The 19,877-nt window shown below is 36.1% G+C and overlaps 1 protein-coding gene across 1 annotated transcript in view; it reads left to right on the forward strand.

Moving 5' to 3' along the window:
• Positions 1-19,877, forward strand: part of AGBL4 (AGBL carboxypeptidase 4) — a 1,124,520-nt gene that overhangs the window by 147,431 nt on the left and 957,212 nt on the right. Inside the window, exon 3 of the mRNA XM_074376517.1 lies at positions 13,648-13,772. Within this exon, the coding sequence (XP_074232618.1) occupies positions 13,648-13,772 (125 nt within the window). The remainder of the gene's footprint in view (positions 1-13,647; positions 13,773-19,877) is intronic.

Below are 19,877 nucleotides of genomic sequence, written 5' to 3' on the forward strand. Positions count from 1 at the left end.
AAGAGTTTCTTGAAATGATTTTTTGTTGTTTATACATTCTTTTATAAGTCTTTCATGTCTAAGTGATATCTTTCACAACTCATCTTTTATTTTCCTCAAGATTTCAAGTATTTAACCAGGACGTGACCCTCAATCTTAACTGTGTGTAGTTTGTATTAATTTATTCAGCAAATATGTATGTCACTTGCTGTTTGCTAAACATATCTGATATAGTTTGTTCAACCAACAAAGTAACTAAATAAATGAGCTTTTTGCACAGTATCTTATGGTTTTCAAAACAGTTTCACTGTATGGATCAGGATTACGGCAGGAAATAAATGTCTTGCTTAAATTGGGTTATTTTGGATTTCATGTAGTTTCATAAAGGGACTATTTACAAAGGTATGGGTAAGGTTTAGGGACATTAAGATGGGATTTTATGCTCTTAGGCTGCTAGCAAGAGAGATCTATGATCATTTTTGGGCTTAAGGGAAAAGGAAAGGAAGTGGTTACTAGGAGTCTTAGACAAGTCTAAATGTAGAGGGATACCTGGCAGGCACTAACTTCAGTAGAACAATAGCCAACAACTTGTGATCGTGCAGGGAGAGAGCCAAGGGAGTAAGTACTCTGACCTCACTATTTTCCTGTCCTTAGTTTTGGACTGGTGCATTCCATTAACTAAACTGAACCAGAAGTTAGAGAAAAGGTAGCTCACTGATGCAATCCATAGAGGTCAACCTCCTAAGTACAAAGCAATGAGGAGAGAGTGGAGAGTGGATCTGGAGGAGCAAATGGAAGATACTCAGCTTACTTACTTTCATTCATCAATAAATTCCATTAATTCTGTCTTTAACAATGTATACCACATATGTCCTTTTTTCTGTTCTCACTATCACTGTCTCAGTCTAGGTTTTTATCTTATCTTGATTATGTGATAGAAATAATCTCTCTTCTTTCAGATTGCCCTTAAATATATATTGATTCTTCTTAAGCTAGAGTTTGTACACTGAGTCTTCTGACATCAAATTCTTTCCCCTTTTCCCACCACCACACACACTTACACTTTTTAGAAATAGAAGAATGGAAGATTTTTGTTTTTTGGTTAACTTCAAGTATGAAATTTGAAAAAAAGTTGTTTCCTGATTTTTAGCTCCTGAAATTTACATGTAGTTCTTTATTCCATCTTTCATTTTTGTTATTTGAATATTTGTCAAAAATTTTTAATGGAAATATAAAATCCTGCTTCTTAATTATCTTGGGACTTAAGACCCAAATGGTAAAATAATTTTGCTAGGCCATGCTATTCTTTGGTTGTTTTGTTTAAAGAATTTGTATAGATTGAAATGCAGCTGAGAGTGTATTAGTGATTTTCTGTTGCTTACTTGTCAAGATTTTTATTGTTTGGATGAAAAATAGTATTTCAAGACCTGGCAACATATTGATGAAAACACAGGAGCACTTTGTGTAATTCTCCTTTTGAAAAACTACTTCTTTAAAAGGCAAAGATTGCCTTTGCTACTTCTATTCATGTGTATTTCCAACAATAGATTTTTTGACAGCTCTTAGATAAGGTTTAGTTCTCTATCCTCCACCATTTATCATGGTGCACACTTTTCTACATGAAGAGGCAGATTAGGTTCCTATAAGTGAACACACAATATGGAGGTGTCCTAGGTGTATAGTGAAGCATTTGCCCTTTTGTTACTAATCTGTGACAGATGCAGAGCTTCAAAGTTTTTTTTTTTTTTTTTATGGGCTTGACTTGAGAGTGCAAGTGTTAGGCTACCCCTTGAAAACTAGCATTTTATGGAACTGCTTTGGGGGAAGCCTCTGGGCTGGGGATGGACAGATAAAACTGGGTAATCACTGAATCTTCCAAATTGTGTTTGCAGCTGTTTTCCTCAGGGTCCTTATTGGTTGCATATTAGGAACACAAGCAAACATGCCTGTTTTTGGTTAGGCATTTCTCCTCTTTCCAGCTTTCCTCTTTCTCCTTTGTGTTCCTCCTACCCCTTCTTCCTCACCAAAAGAAAAAGTGCCTGCTAAAGTTTCTGAGCTGGGAATGGCACACTGTAACAAATTTGTTTCCTGTATCAGTACTGGCAAACTCATTACAAAGTAATCCTGGCCCACACTCAAGTGTACTTCCTTTGGGACCAATAGCTGTAAATAAGGAGGTGCTGCAAGCTGGCTGATAAGTTGTTGTTCTGAAGATAGCAGTGCTTTTTAGCAGAATGTTTGACCTTTTTTTTTTTTTTTTTTTTTTTTTTAAACAGTGCCTCAGGCCTGTCTAAGACCCTCAAGGTCTATTTCTCATCTTAAAAATCCTCTGTAGGAAAACACAGTGTGTGGCTTAAGAAGATTTTTAAATTGCTTAAAGTCTCTCTTTCTGTGCCTTTTTAAAAAATGATAATTATAGTTATGCTGGGTAATCTCCCTATCATTTTGCAAAATGGATTTTCCTTCTTCCAGTAACAGATACTTTATAATTGACATTGGAAGCAACATGTTGAATATTTTATGAACACTAAATGTATTGGGCAGGAGGGGTAAAAGAACTTCCACATATATATAGAAGAAATATTTTATGCAACTTGAAAATTACTTTGGGGCTAATAAAAACTCTCAAGTTATATTATTTATTGCATCAAGGTAATTGTCAACTTTGATTTGAGTGGCTGTGCAAAACCCCTTCTTCCATACAGTTTTTTTTTCTCTTTCCTATTGCTGTAAATGTCTAATTGAACCACAAAATGGAGAGTTTCGGGAAGCATCATTTCACCTTAGGGAATATGACTGTAGATATTAAGAAATCAAAATGTTTTAAGTTGGCTTAGTAGAACCTGTGGTGTCAAATGCTTGGGTTTTTATAAGGTACCTGCAATTTTTTTCAGAAGATTTGGATGATTCGTTTCTAAGATGGACTCGAACAAATTATCTGTTAGCAAGCAGTGCTTCTGATACTTACTCTGAGAAAGTAGAAGGCTTCACAGGTTTATAAATCTCTGTGACTGAACTGCAATCAAAACAGCAGCTCTTGTGTTTGGCAGGTACATGTCTTATCTACCTATGACACAGCACTGTTTACATCTTTCATAAAAATAATACTGGCATAAGTATTTTTAGAGAGATTTTTGAAATCTTCAGTCAGCTCAAATTTCTGCCAAAATGCATTTAAAGACCCCTAGAACAATATTTTTAAATAGTCTTTACTACATGCAAAGAAATATTCCCTGGATTTAATGCTTTTATTTCAGATACAGAAATTGATGCAGGAAAAACGGAGATGGGGTGTGAGGAGGGCCATGTTCCAGGTCTCAGTTGAGTCCCTGGGACGTGCCCCACCAGGTATGGGTCCTTGGCTTCGTGCAGAAAGAATTCAAGGGCCAGCCACAGTTGAGTAAAGGTAGATTTATTTAGAGAGATACATACTGTATAGAGTGTAGGCTGTTTCAGAAGGCAAGAGAAAGGCCACGAGGTGTGGGGGTTGGGTGCTCAGGTTAGAGTAAAAGTAGGTACACACTCCATAGACAGAGTGCAGGCCATCTCCGAAGAGGAGGGAGCAAGAGAGGCGGCCACAAGGCTTGGTGTTGCCAGTTTTTATGGGCTTGGTAACTGCACGCCTACAAGTGGGAGAACCATTCCAAGTGCCCTGGGGAAGGGTCTGGGATTCCCAGAAACTTGGCCACTGCCCACTCTTTGACCTTCTATAGCTAGCCTTGGGACTCTCATGGCGCCTGTGGGCATGTTATTTATCATGCTAATATGTTACAGTGAGCATCTAATGAAGCTCAAGTTCTACTAAAAGTCAAATCTCCCCCATGTTAATCCTCAAGGCCTACTGGGAGTTGAATCTTCCTTAATTTTGGTGTTAATTGCTGTCATTCCTTGAATGGCTATGCCCTGCCCCCTTCCCTCCTGTCTCAAAATGAAATTTCAGTATTCTTCTAAATCCTGAATTGTGATTGTCACATACATTCTGTATCTGTCCTATTCTTTTGCAAAGAGACAATTAGTTGTTATTGAGTATTACCTTTAGAATGATTCATAGATACATCAAACTTGATGTTTCTAAAAAAAAAATTCCTTCATAACTTCTTTTCCTGCACTACCTATTATAGTTAATAACCATCACTAATTTTATAGTTACCAAGCTGGAACTCTCATCTGGTCATGAACAACTAGTTCCTTACTCTCTTTGTGGTTGATACAAATTGGTAGGGCTGGCTGAATTATACATCTTTACCTCTTCCCCTACTGATAGCAGATTACATTTCTTTGAGCAATGGGCTCAGCAGATAACTAGGGTAATTTATAGTAACCTGGCCACTAGATTGGTTTGTGGAGTGGCATGTGCTCCACACGTGTTCCATGTTTGGGCCAATCAGAACCATTCTCAAGAGTTTTTTGTTTTCTTAAATCAGGAGAAAGGCATTTTCTTGCCTTTAGGGTCATGAAGTTGGAAGAATTTGATTTTGCACTTCTTTTTTTAGGTTGTAGAAAATCCACTAAAGGCACCTTTGTGGCAGTTGGACTAAGAGAGTTGGGGGCTTGATGTGATTAGAGACTTGAGCTTGTTGGTACAGATGGAGTGAGAGAAGGCTAGTAAAGTAACTAGAGAAGGTGATATGAGAATCTTTTCAGAGTTACAATAGACAGTAATCTTGTCAGAAGCCCAAGGTCAAAAAGGTAAGCAATGATAGATCCAGAGCTATACCAGGTCTTCTGACTGCCATTCTAATCAATAGTCCATCCTCTTAAAAATATGTGCCAGAAAGTATTTTTAATCTTTGAAGAAAGTGACTTTGAAAATGTCATCTAACCTTCAAATCTCTATTTTTATTCATTATTAGGTGAGATATAAAGCATTAATTATTCATCATGTATTCAGTGTTTAATTGCTGGTTAATAGTTCCTAATATATTTCAAGGAAATCATCTTTTGTTTACTTGGAGAATCAATTCTTACAGGTTAATGTGAAAATATTCTCTTAACTCCAGAAGTCAGACTTCAGTTCTCTCTGTTTCTTAATGCCACAGAAGCCAAAGGCTGGAAGCAAGGGCTATTCTAAGTTTTATATGGCCTGAAGTTTATTTAATATCAGAAGGTCTTCTTTAATAAAAATTATACAAAATTGTATTTTCAGAATAAGAAAGGGGATCACAATGAATTACTGGCACCTTGGGGATTAAGGTCCCTTTCTGCTAAAATCTCTTTAGGCTACTTACCAGAAATGCTTCAAAGAAATAGAGCCTTGTTATCTATTCCTACCATAACTTTCTGCCACTCTCAGCCTTTATAAGTACCTTTATCAAGTGACAAACCTTGAAGCTTAAGCATCATTTCTTGTCAGTAAACCCACCTCATGTTGGATGGAACCTTTGGTTATCTAGTCCAAACCTGCCAAATCATCACCCACCCCATTGTTTAAGTTCTATGTTGATGATGAACTCGTATCTAAGATGGGCTCATTGTTCTTTGATGAAAGGAAATTTTAGTATTATTATTTTTCATAAATGTTGAAGATTTAACCCTTCTTTCCCATGAAGGTTAATCAAACATTTAAATAAAATTATCAAGGGGGGAAGAAGAGTTTATCCCTTAACAAACATCTGTGGATTCTGTATACTCTTTCCTCTCACCAAATGAGTTGTCATCATTTCTTGCTTGACTCACTGCAGTATGTTCCTGTGTGTTATTACTGATTCTATATCAAGCTTTATCAAGTCTCTCATTTTATCTTTATGCTACCCCTAGATAAATTTTTTTAAAAATCAAATTTGATGTGCTACTCTTTGTCTTAAAATTCTCCAGTGGCTCCCCATTTCCTTACCTTAATCTACCTCTTCAGCCTCATGTCCTGCTACTCCTTACCTTATTGGACCCCAGTCATATGGCAATTCCCTGGCCTAGTCTTCCTTTCTAATTACTCTGTTCTCTTTCACAGAATGCTCTTTCTACCATCTCCTGTTTGATATCTGGAAGACTCCTACTCATCCTTCAATATATAACTCACATGTCACTTCAGACCTGCACTCACAAGTGGGTTAGGCTTTTCACTTCTATGTCCCTGTAACACTTTTGCATACCTTGAATATGATTCTTACACTGTTTTATTAGAACTACTTATTTGTTACTTTCTCTCAATTGATTGATAGCCTTTTTCATGTCTATTTACTACTTCTGTGTACCAGGAAGTGTTCTCTCCCCTCTGCATGTATCACTCATTTAATCCTTACAACTTTGTAAATTTACAATTGAAACATTTGAGGCACAATATGTAGTCCATATAGCTAGTAAGGAGTAGTGCTGTATTGTGAATCCAGGCAGTCTTATTTGAGAGTCTGTAGTTTTAATCACTATTCTGTATGAACACATTGGAATCTCTAGTGAATAACATAATGCCTATTTCATAGCAGGTGCTCAGTAAACATCTGGTAATTGAACCAAAGAGATACAAGATTACTTTAGCTTCCTTAGGTAGCCAGAATGTATTGCTGTATTGCTGTGCTTGAAGATACTTACTGCTGGGACCAGTATTCCTTTTGGTTTTATTTTTAGACAGTATAAAGTTTTGAGGATATTCATGCAATAATATGTATCTTTCAAGTGTTTTTTTTTTTAATTTCTGCCTCTTCTGGTGGAAGGGCTAATTATGATTCTGCATTGTTAGTGATTATTTAATCACACAGACTACAATACAACAATGCTATAAGGTGACTACACTGATTTCTGTCACTTTGCCTTCTTAGTCTTTTGATTAGGCAAATGCACAGCTATAAAAATTTCTTTTTTAATGGTGAGCCAAGATGACAAACACATTCCCAGGAGGAAGTGGATTTACTGAGGAGGGAGAGATTAACTCCTTCAGGGAAGGAGGCCCCATTTGGTAAACTGCCCTATCCAGAGCTCTAAATGATACCTGGAAAGAGGTCATTTCTCTCATGTGGGTGAACACTTTGTTTTCAGAGAGGATCTTTCTCACCTGACTGGTTGAATAAGTGTGATTACTTTTCTGTAGAAGGTAAGATTTTGGAAATTAATAGGCTGGACAGGATGAGAAACTCATATGACTTTTGCTGATTTTTCAGCATTATAGTGTTCTTTTCTTCTTCTTCTTTATTTCCAGGGGTTTCTCATTTTTATTTTATATTCCGAAGATAGTCACTTGTATGATTTGGGTTTCCTTCTTTCAGAGAATCATAGGCTGCAGAGGGTCAGTTGCTAGGATACCCTGAATCCCAATTCACTAGTTCCAATGGGCATTTTAAAGTTCAGAATATAAGTTACATGTTGTTCATTGTCTACTTCCCAGATAATTTAATATAGTTTTCAGCTTAAAATAGCTTGTGTACGATAAGAGATCTGAAAAAAATAGATGAGTAAAACAACCTTTTAGAAAGCAGAAAGAAATATTTTTTTTTGCATACCATTTTTTTTTTTCTTTTTAGGAAGTAGAAACTTTATATATTTCTCTGTAGAGAGAGATTTTTTGGAGGGGAACTCCTATATATTTCTGGATTAAAAGAGACAACACAGCCAAAATACAGAGGAAAAATAAGTACCTCGTTATTCTGGAAAAATCAACAGAACTGTTTAACATGTTTTATATAAAGAAAATTGGGAGGTTCCAAGATGGCAGAGTAGAATGATGCATAGCTCTCCCTCTCCCCAAAATTTACATATAAAATGGATTAATTCACACAGAATACATACTGAACTTTGACAGAATATCTCTCACTTCGTAAATAAAAGAAAATCCTCAAAAAACCAGGTAGGAGGGGAAAAGAAAGAAAGAAAGAAAAAGGAAATCAGTGTGCAATCTGTTGCCCAGGGACGGAGCAGAAGAGGAGGAAAAGCACCGTCTCCCTAAAAAGTCCCTTCTCCAACAGGGAGGTCAGTGGGGTCAAAAATAGAGCTTATGAGGCTTGGAGGAGAAAGCAGCAGTAACTTGGTGGACAGAACTGAGAGAAACAAGCACAGAGGGTCCCTCAGATCCCTAGCCCAAGAGCAGACCTGTTGGGGAGGGCTGGGATGGGCTTCTGGAGCTTGGGCTTCTGTGATCAAGCCCAGGGAGAACACTGGGGCTGACTGCACAGAGGAAGCCTCAGGTTGCTGGAGTGTGGTGCAGGCTGAGGCTAGGAATATGTGCAGAACAGAACAGCCTGGGCCCATCATTAAAAGCACAACTGCTGATGCATACTGTGGGGAGGGGTGTGACACAGCCTGGCCATAGCAGCCATCTCCAGTAGTCCAGAGGGCATTGCTTGGCACCATTGTTGGTGTGCATTCTCACAAGAAGAGAGGTAGGATTCAGACACAGGTATCTTCTGAGTATGCTCCAGAGGAGCACAGTCCCTGATGTACAGCTCTCTGGTGGAGGTGGGGCTAAAACCTGAATACAGACCTAGGGGGCCTGCAACTTCACAGGTAGAACTGAGATCTGATTCTAGCCCCAGGCAATGAGGGCAGATCTGCTCCACTGGTGCCTTTTTGGGCCTGCATCTCTGAGACGAATGAGTGGAGTTCTGGCACACATATGGATGGGCCTGGTATTAACATCAGACTTGCATACCATATGCAGAAGTGGGGCTGTTGTCTGGGCTTACCCTGCGTTGCACTATGATGGGTCCTAGTGCCTGACATTGGGCAATCTGCACTGGTGGCTCTGCAGGGGCAGAACCTGGGGGACACCAGAGCAGGTTGCTGACAGTCTGTGGCAAGGACAAGGGCAGCGTCAACAAAGTGTACTTTATAAACCTATGTAAGAAGTGACAGAAGATACCACACAGAGTGCATCTTGGTGAACATCTGTGGAGGAGTACTCAGTGGCTCCTCTTTCAGTGGAAGTAATCCAGCCCCACCTAACACACATTGCAGTTCAGAAACAGGTCTGAAGCCCTCTATCCCAACAACAGGTGAGCAGACAAAGCCCCTGTCACCTGCTGTGAAAACCACAGAGCAAAGAGGAGGACCCGCTCAACAAACAAGGCAGGCTCTGGTCACCACAACACCAACCACACCCCAAATCAAGGGGATAATAGCCAGCATGCACAGAGGAAAGACACTGAGATCACCCATACTGAAAACAGCCTTTGCAACAAAATTATTGTATCTGCATGGTCTACAAAGGAGTGCTTCCACTTAAAAAGAGAAAAGCCCTTCAGGATCACAGTAAATACCTGTTACTCCTAAATTCATACAGTCAGAGAAATATAAGTAAAATGAAGAAGCAGCAGAACCACTCCCAATTAAAAGAACAAAAGAAGTCCTCTTAGAGAACAAACAATGAAATAGACCTTGACCATCTACTAGATCATGATTTCAAGGGGTATTGAAAAGATTGAAGGAAATAAGAGAGAATATCAATAGAAATGAAAAATACTATATAACAGAAATAGAAACTATAAAGAGGAATCAATTAAAATCAGAAGACTCAATGGCTGATATAAAAGCCGAGCTAAAGGCAGTCAATAGCAGACTAAATACTTCAGAAGAATGAATAAGTGATTTAGAAGACAGAATAATGGAAATCACCCAATGAGAACAACAGACAGAAATGCAAATGAAAGCCATTGAAAATATAAGGGACCAATGGGAAAACATAAAGTGTGCCAACCTATGCATAATAGGGGTCCCAGAAGGAGAAGAAAGATAAAAGAGGATTAAAAAGGTTTTTGAAGAAATTATGACTGAGAACTTACCAAACCTGAAGAAGAAAACAGATATCCAAGTACAGGAAGCACAGAGGGTCCCACAGAAGATGAACCCAAACAGACCTACACCGAGACATATTATACTTAAGATGCCCAAAGTTAAAGATAAAGAAAAGATTCTAAAGGCAGCAAGAGAAAAACAAAGAGTTAGCTATAAGGGAATACCTATAAGGCTTTCAGCTGATTCCTCTACATAAACACTACTGGCCAGAAGGGAGTGGCAAGATATATTCAAAGTCTTAAATGAGAAAAAATCTGGAACAGAGGATATTCTACCCAGCAAGACTATCCTTTAGAATAGAAGGAGAGAGAAAGAATTTCTCAGAGAAGCAAAAGCTAAAAGAATTCAGCAATACTAAACCTATCCTAAGAGAAAAGCCAGAAGTTCTTTTCTAAATAGAAAAGAATCAAGAAGCTGTATAAAAAAGTAAACCATAATTGGAAATGCAGGATCTACACTGAGCTGCAAGAGAATAAATATGACAATGTAAAAGAGGAAATCAAAATCATAGAAGGTGGGAGAGGGGAACAAGAAAATGTAAATTTTCTTTTTGTTCTTCTTAGGATGTGTTTGAGCCTATAAGACTACCATTCTAAAGCAAACAGATATGCTAATGGGTTAACATACTTGAAAAATAGGGTAACCACAAATAAAGAGCATATAATATAGTCACAAAAAACCCAAAAAGAAACTGTGCTAACACAAAAGAAAATTATCAAGCCACAAAAGGAACAACAAAAAAGAAGAAAGGAACAAAGAAATACCAAGTCAACTGGAAAACAAAGTTTAAACTGGCAATAAACACATATCTATCAATAATTACCATAAATGTAAAGGGGCAAAATGCTCCAATCAAAAGACATAGAATGGCAGCTTGGATAATAGAACAAGAGCATACATTATGCTGCATACAAGAGACTCACTTTAGGGTAAAAGACACAAATAGATTGAAAGTGAGAGGTTAGAAAAATATTTCATGCAAAAAGAAATGACAAAAAATAGGGATAGCAATACTCATATCAGACAAAATAGACTTTAAAACAAAGGCCATAAAGAAAGATAAAGACACTATATAATGATAAAAGGAACAATACAAGAAGAGGATATTACACTCATGAACATATATGCACCCAATATAGGAGCACCTAAATATATAAAACAAATACTAACAGACATAAAGGGAGAAATTGATGAGGATACAATAATAGTAGATTTTTACACTCCAATAACATCATTGGACAGATCTTCCAGACTGAAAAATCTATAAGGAAAGGGAGATACTAAATGATGCAATAGAATTGTTGGACTTTATTGTTATTTTTAGACCATTACATCCCCCCAAAACAGAATTTACATTCTTTTCAAGTGTATGTGGACTATTGTCTAGGGTGGACTACATTCTCAGACACAAAAGAAGCCTCCACAAATTTAAGAAACAGAAATTATTTAAAGCACCGTTTCTGACCACAATGCCATGAAACTAGAAATCAACCACAGAGGGAAAAAATGAGGAAAAAAATAAAAAAGACTGCGTGGAACAACATGCTACTAAACGAATGGGTCAATGATGGAATCAAAAAAGAAATTTAAAAAATACCTTGAGACAAATGGCAATGAAAACACAACCACACAAAACCTATGGGATGCAGCTAAAGCAGTCCTAAGAGCAAAATTCATAGTGATACAGGCCTTCCTCAAAGACAGGAACAATCTCAAGTAAACAACCTAATCTACCACCTAAAAGAATTAGAAAAAGAAGAACAAACAAAAGTTAGTCAGCAGAGAGAAAGAAAGAGTAAAGATGAGGTAGGAAATAAATAAAATAGAGATTAACTAATAGGAAAAATCAATCAAACCAAGAGCTGTTATTTTTAAAGAGTAAACAAAATTGACAAACCTCAGACCAGGCCCACCAAAAAGAAAAGAGAGAGGACACCCATAAACAAAATAAAGAGTGAAAATGGAGTAATTACAACCATATGTATATGGTATATTCTTGCCTCCTTTGTCAAAGATTAATTGACCATAAATCTGTGGGTTTATTTCTGGCCTTTCTATTCTGTTCCATAGATCCATATGTCTGTTTTTGTGCCAGTACCACACTGTTTTGATTGCTAAGCTCTGTAGTATTGTCTGAAGTCTGGGAGGGTTATTCCTCAAGGTTTGTTCTTTTTCTTTAATATTGCCTTGGCAATTCTGGGTCTTTTGTGATTTCATGTAAATTTTAGGATTATTTGTTCTAGTTCTGTAAAAAAAATGTCCTGAGTAATTTGATAGGGATCACATTAAATCTGTAGATTGCTTTGGGTAGTATGGCCATTTTAACATTATTAATTCTCCCAATCCAAGAATATGGAATATCTTTCCATTTCTTTAAGTCATCTTTAATTTCCTCATTCAGTGTTTTGTAGTTCTCTGTGTAGAAGTCTTTCACCTCTTTGGTCAGATTTATTCCTAAGTATATATATATTTTTTGGTTGTGATTTTAAGAGATTGTTTCTTTACTTTCCTTTTCTGACATTTTGTTGTTAGTGTAAAGAAATGCAACTGTTTTTTATATGTTAATCTTGTATCCTGCTACCTTGCTGAATTCTTTTATCAGTTCTAGTAGTTTTTTTGTGGAACTTTTAAGGTTTTCTATGTATAGTATCATGTCATCTGCATATAGTGACAATTTTACCTCTTCTTTTCCAATATGGATCCCTTTTATTTCCTTTTCTTGCCTGATTGCTGTGGCTAGGACTTCCAAGACTATGTTGAATAGAAGTGATGAGAGTGGGCATCCTTGTCTTGTTCCCGATTTTAGTGGGAAGGTTTTCAGTTTTTCACTGTTGAGTAGTATGCTGGCTGTAAGTTTGTCATAAATAGCTTTTATTATGTTGAGCTATGTTCCCTCTATACCTACTTTGGTAAGGGTTCTTACCGTAAATCGGTGTTGAATTTTATCAAATGCTTTTTCTGCATCTATTGAGATGATCGTGTGATTTTTGTCCTTTCTTTTGTGGATGTGGTGTAGCAAATTGATTAAAGTTTAATTCTGAGTGTTCTTTTGGAGAAAGATATACTACAGCATATTTTAAAGAAAGATATTGCCATGCTCTTCAAGTGCAATACAATGCTGACTTCTCAATTAATTGCTTTACATAGTCATATTTATTCTTCTTTTGTTTTTGATTATCTGTTTGGGAATTCATCAAACTCTTTGCTTTGATTTTTTTTTATCCCACCTCACTGATAACATTTTGTGCAATTCACAACCCACTAGAATATCAGGCAGAGAGAGGAGAGACAAAGAATGGGAGTCACACCTAAGTTTATACATTTTTCATATAGCTTCTGTTGGTGGAGGAAATGGACATTAATTTTATGGTTGGTTGTCAATTTACCATTATTATTCTTATGCAGCAACTACTAATTTTTGTTTAAACCTTGTTCTACTTTATATTTTCTTTAATGTCTTCTGATAGAATTTTGGAAATATACCAAACATAGTACAAACTGCATAGCCCTGTTGTGAGAATTAAACAAGATCAAATATGTTAGAGGTAATTTCTGTAGCATAAAGCTTAATACAAAATTCACAAGGTATTATTATCATGTTTGTTTTCCTAACTAGGAACTTAAGTTTGGTTATGATTCTTACTTGGTTTATGGAGGCTTGTCACATGCTCTATACAGCATTCCCATTCTGTCAAAGACACTTGTAGCACAAACAGATCTTTTGGATCATAAAGACAGGAAGAGTTGCTTGCACCATGGCCTAGATTAGTTGAAAGTCTCCTCTTATCCTGGGCTGCATTCAGAGTTGGCAGCCTTATAGGCTATGAATGTTGAACCTAAAAGAACTGAATGATGACAAATGTCACTGCCAGAGCTCAGAATATTTAAATGTATGTCCTATTTAGTTACATGAATGTCTATTAAAACCCAGTTCTCAATTTTCATTAACAGGTAACCTTGGACGGGTGGACCAGGTCTCTGAATTTGAATATGATTTGTTCATTAGGCCGGATACTTGTAATCCACGCTTCAGAGTCTGGTTCAACTTTACTGTTGAAAATGTGAAAGAATCACAGGTGAGGAAAATAGTGGATACCTTCAGTGTGGTCTTGGTAAGAAGATTATGCTTATGTTTTATTTTAGAAATATCCTAATAATGGTCATATTAGGAATATATTCTTATATATCTGTGACAGTGATACTGTTTTATTTCAAGAGTTATAGGGTAATAACTATAATATGCTGACTTTTGTTATCTGGTATTTATTAAAAATACAAATAGATTATCTAAGAACACAAAGTGTTCTTTACTGATTGAAGCAGTAGTGTGATGTGTGAGGCTTACTTGGAGGACACCATAAGGAACCCCTGAAAGTGACTTGTTATTATGTTTATTATGGAGAGCTGTTCTGTGTATTATTTCTTCTTTATGAGACTGGTGAGGGACATTTCTCACAGGACTCAGTTTCAAAAAAAGCTGTTTCTTCTGCTATATAACAAGGTCTTTATATCTTAAAAACAATATGATTCTTGTAACTCATCCTACTTTTCCCTTTGCTTTGGCCACTGCAAAGCTCATAGCCGATTTTATAGCCCTATGTAATGATTCTGGAAAACTTTTTTGGCTTGTGTTTCTGTGTACTAAGTTTTCTGTTATTCTGATAGTATTAATCTTTAACCATAATTTCTTTATCTACATTTTCTAACATAACAGTGTATGTTTTTATGATCCTGTTCAAATCTGTTTTGAATGAAAAGTATTGATGAAAATGGAAAGAACTAAGATATATGCTTTGAATAAACATTAATAAAAATCTAATCCCAAAAAATAAGTTATCATTCTCTGATTTTGAGAGAGCTGATTTTGGAAGACTCTATGCAAACTTTGTACACATAGTGATAAAATTCTTTAAAGCAGTTGAAACCATAGCCCTATAATCTAACATCTGCCTTCTCCCTTCAGGGTCATCTTTTTCTAGTGTATTTGGGAGAAAGTGAGAAGTTTAATTTCCCCTCTCAAGTCAATCTGGCCTACTTGCTCTTTCACCTGGTTGCTTGTTTCTCTCCATTTTGCTGTACTGTAACTTGAGTCATGTGTTAGGCAGGCAGTGGTCAGTGTCTGGAATTTAGGGATCCTGGTTCTTCCTTGACACATGCTGTTCCTGGCATGCTGACTTCCGCAGAAGAGGGGTTCAGGAACACCCACTTCACTTTACTGCCAATTCTCTTAATTCTCTACGACACCACTGACACAGGACTGAGTGTAGTTTAGAGCCAACTAGAAGGAATTAAATATATGGGAGAACTCTGAACATTGTCAGCTAAATATGATTTATCTCAACAGTTTGGGACAAGTGAGAAAAGGAAAGTTAAACCCCACACAGATTGTTGCCCAAGGACAAACTTTAGTTCCTTGCTTTGCTTCTTGGTTTTCCTTACTCTCCCATGAGAGAATTCCTTTTTCAATTTTTCATAGTAAGATTAGTATTATTTCTCCCTTCCAACTACTTTAAGGAAACCTACACTTTACCTACAGGGCTTCACCTGACCCTAGGATTTTCCCTCTTGTTCCACCAAGACAGTAATCCTCAAAGTGCTTTTTCCAAAGACTGTATCATGGAGTCTTGAGAGTATAGCTCACAGCAAAAGGCTTTAGCCAAACGTACAAGATTTAGTCTTGGTACTCCAAGTTTGGATTCCCTATGAAGATCTCTCTGCAACCTCTCATTCTTCTGTTGGTTTTCTTGTCTCATGTCAGTAATTTACAGTTGCCATATACACACACCACTGAAAAACAAACTAATTCCCAGGCAGTATAGTCAATTCATATGAAGGAAGGGCAACATATTTTTGAAAAGCAGTATGATCTGCCAGGATTTCTAAATTCACAACGGAGATTATACTCCTTTCCTCTGAATACACAGCATATGCATGTCTTTCTGCTTGTCTAGTGCATACAGGAATCCACTAACTCCTACGAAATGAAATCAATTATTTTTCAAACAACAGAGTCATCTGTTCTCATTATATCCTTTGCTAAGTAGAGATTTAGCAAAAGCTCTGAAATTATAGTGTTTTTAAAAACTGGGCCACATTAAATTCCTAGCCTAGTTTTTCTTTCACTTAGTCTCTCTTTAAAGAGTATCCTTATAGAGTTCCTATGGTCACGATGAGGGGCTGGGGAGTGGGACGGCTAGAGTGTCAGCAAAATGTGTTTCTTAAGTTATATAACCTGAGATAGTCTTTTGGACAAGTTGCTCATACATTTCCGTTTCTTGTTCTTTGTTCTTCTAGTTTGCTTAAAGGTATATTCTTTTTGTTATTTAAAATGTGTCTTCCAGAGTGTTATAATTTTCACATTACATGTTAAAGTCATACGGTCTCTTTTGCAGTATTGTCTATCATTCAAGCAAGTAACAAGAATATGTTCCAAGGGATTTTCTAATAAGACAGTCGGTGCTGTTTTATGGATGCTTATTTTTAAAGTTGCAGTAACCAATACTTGCTTGGTCTGTCCGAGTTCTGTCTTCCTATCTGGTCCTACTCTACCTTGTTACAATTAGAAATCATGAACATGTTTATCTGGTTTCCTGGAGCCTGATGCTTTATCAGCTTCCTCCTGTGGCCCATTGCTTCGTCAACTGTAATCATATTATATAGTTATGGAAATCTGTCTCAAGAAGGCATAAAGATCTGCTGGAAAGATACAATACATATCTCTAGCTCACAGGATATTTGTTTTCATGGTTGTCTACATGACAGAGAATGGTTTTACTATGAAGTTTGACTTATGAGGTCTGTTTTTATAACGTCTCTTCCTATAATCTTTTCCCATCTCTCCAATTTCCGTTAAAATGAGACCTGCATGAATGTAATCTAGTCAGGAACCTTATTTAGGGTTTGGTACTAGCGGGCAAGAGAAATATTAATCATCAAAGGCTGACACTATTAAATGAATGTTAAAAATCGAAGCATCAAATATGCTGTATAAACAGGTCTAGCTTCTGGGTTATCTTCCTTGATGTTTTTAGGAAGTGATAAAAGCTTGGAACATATGGTGCTGTACTCCAGGACTGATATATTAACACCCCCCCAAAGTAGTTGCTAAATAGTACATTTGTAAGAATCTATGAAATCTAAACAACCTGGTATCTTTAATGAAAATTCATTTTCTCTCTGAAAAACCTATATTAAACATTCTTATGTGGAAATTTATTATTGATGTAGCAGAACATTCGTGTGATATGAAAGCAAATCTTTCTATTTAAATACTTAGGATAAAACTTAAGCCAATAAGAAGAAATAAAATGATATGCCTGGACTATTTAAATTAAACTCTGTTTTCCTTCCTTTGCATTCTATCTCTTTGAATTTATTTTTCTTCTTTCTGATTGTAAAAGTAACCAATGCTCAATGTAGCAAATTTGGAAAGTATAAATAATTATTAGAGGCAGAGAAAAAACAGACACACACACCCCCAGCTACCCCCTCTGCCACATAACACCCATAATCTTACTGCCTCGAAGCAAATACTGTTGACTTTTTGGTGTATTTACTTTTAGGCTATTTTATTTTTGGAGCATAATTACATTTGCACTGTATGTACATATTTATGTCTTACTTGTAAGGAAACTAAACAGTATCACAAGCAATTTTTTGTCATTATAAACCTCATAAACATGGCTGTACAATAACTAAGTGTTGTTGGACCATTTCTTTACTCTTGAGCATAAAGATTATTTCCATTATCTGTCATTATAAATAACACTGTAGTGAACATCTTTATATATGAAATGTTACCCACATTTCATTTTACTTCCTTAGGATAAATTCCTGTGAGGGAAGTTGATATTTTTAGAACTCTTAATACATATTTTTAAATTGCTGCCACACAGTTTATACTATTTTTCTGTCTTATCAGCAGTCAGTGAGATGCTTTTTCATAAATTTCTTGTTTGGATTTGTTTAATGAACTCAGAAGTTCATACATTTAGAATAAATTTCTTCTTTTTTCTCACTTTGAAACATCACACAAATAAATGGGATATAATGCAAAGTTTCAGGCCTCTAATCATAAAGGAATTAATTGCATTCCAGTAACAAAGTGAGACAACAAAACAGACATATTTATTATTTCGACTCTCTCAATTCATCAATTCTGTTTTGTCCAGTTGTGCCAACTGAATGTCCTTTGAGGTATGTAAAGGGAGATTTTTAGAAAAGTGTTTCTTTAACAATGAAGTCTTTCTTACATTGTTATAAGCAGTAATATAGCTTAAACATACGCACACACATTTTTATATATGACATGTCTCAACTGGACTTTCAAATTCCAAGAGTTTGCTCCTGCTTTAGTCTCTATCCTGGAAATTTCAGACTAAGTGAAACTTCATCCTGGCTATGGCCAAAATCAATAGTCAACAGAAGCAGCATTTCAGATACGTGAAAGATCACAGACAATAGATTCAAATAGATTAGCGTTTATATTCTGAGTCATAATTGTGAGCTGTTTTACCATTCATCAGTTAAATTAATCTCGTGGTACCTCAGTTTTCCATCTGCAAAATGAGGATAATTATACTACTTCATGTGAGTGTTGTGAAAATTAAATGATAAAATGCATGTAAAGAGCCTGTCATGGTGTTTGGTAGATAGATAATAGAGACTCACTACTTGATGGCTATTGTTTTTATTAAAACACCTCAATAGTAGAAATAAACAGCAAGAGGAAAAACTACCACAACAAATATTACTAGATAACTACTACTGTTTTCTGTTCTGCTCTTTCTCCTTCTCTTTCTCCTTTTTCTGTTTGTTTTTCCCTAATCTTCTTTCTTTTTCTTTCAAATCTACTATTGCAAATTATCATCATCATACTACCATAAACATAAAGCAAATTATAATAGTTAGAATCTGGACTCTATGTTAGACATACCTGAATTTCAGGCTCAGCTTGGCCAATTGCTTCCTATCTCTGTGATAAAAGTCTCCTAACTGGCTCTCTCTTTCTGTCCTAGGCCTAACCTGTCTTTAATGTCTACTCTTAACAAGGAAATGGGAGTAATTTTACAATATAGGTCATCTCATATGATTACTCTGTTAAACTCTAATATTTTTGTATATCAGAGTAAAAGACAATGTCTCTAAAATGTCCCACCAGATACTATAAAATCTTTACTCCATCCCACCCACCCTACCCTACCACTGTAATATGCACTTCTTTGACCACATTTTCTACTACTTTCTGCCTTGCCCACACAGCTGTGGCTTCTTTGCTATACCTCAAACAAGCCAGGTATGGCCCACCTTAGGGCATTGGCTTAGGGCAATGACTAGCTGTACTTGCAGGAATGTCCTTCTACCAGATATTTGTATAACAGATTTCCTTACTTCCTTTTACTTTGCTCAGATGTCACTCAATGAGGCCAATCTTAGGGACTATTCATTTTGTCCTCCTCCACACATCCCTCTTATTCTGTTCTACTTTTTCTTTTAGAAACTATCAATTTATAACGTACTATTTAATTAGTTAATTTATTGTGTCCATTTTTTGTCCTTGCTTTGCCCTTAATGATATACCTAGAATGTAAACCTTGCAAGTGCAAGCATCTTTTTTTCTCTCTTAATTGTATATTCCAAGTGCCCACAACAGAGGGGTGGTCATTAGGTAACTGCTGAATAAATAGCATATCCTCCATAATTCTTTCAATCTACTTTGATGTCTTTTAATAAAGTTTTATAATTTTTTTCTTAAAGGTCTTTACACCCTACACATCCTTGTTAGATTTACACTTAGGCATCTTAGTTTTTTTGTTTGTTTTCATGGTACATTGAATTTTTTTCTAATTATATTTTCTAATTTAGTATTGCTAATAAAAAGGAACATTACTAAATTATACACTTTGATCTTATATCTAGGAACATTTCTCAGTTATTTATTATTTTTAAAAGTTTGCATATAGATTCTCTTTTTTCTTTTAGACAGCCATATCATTTGTAAATAATTACATGTAGGTTGTCAAATACTGCATGATTCAACTTACATGAGGTATCCACAACAGTCAGATTCATAGAATCAAGGACTGGAATGATTGCAAGGGGCTGGGAAGAGGGGAAATGAGGACTTACTAATCAACAGGTATTGAGTTTGAATAAGCAAGATCTGCTGTACAACATTGTGC

This window comes from Camelus bactrianus, chromosome 13, assembly GCF_048773025.1.
Source record: "Camelus bactrianus isolate YW-2024 breed Bactrian camel chromosome 13, ASM4877302v1, whole genome shotgun sequence".
NCBI classification, from domain to species: domain Eukaryota; kingdom Metazoa; phylum Chordata; class Mammalia; order Artiodactyla; family Camelidae; genus Camelus; species Camelus bactrianus.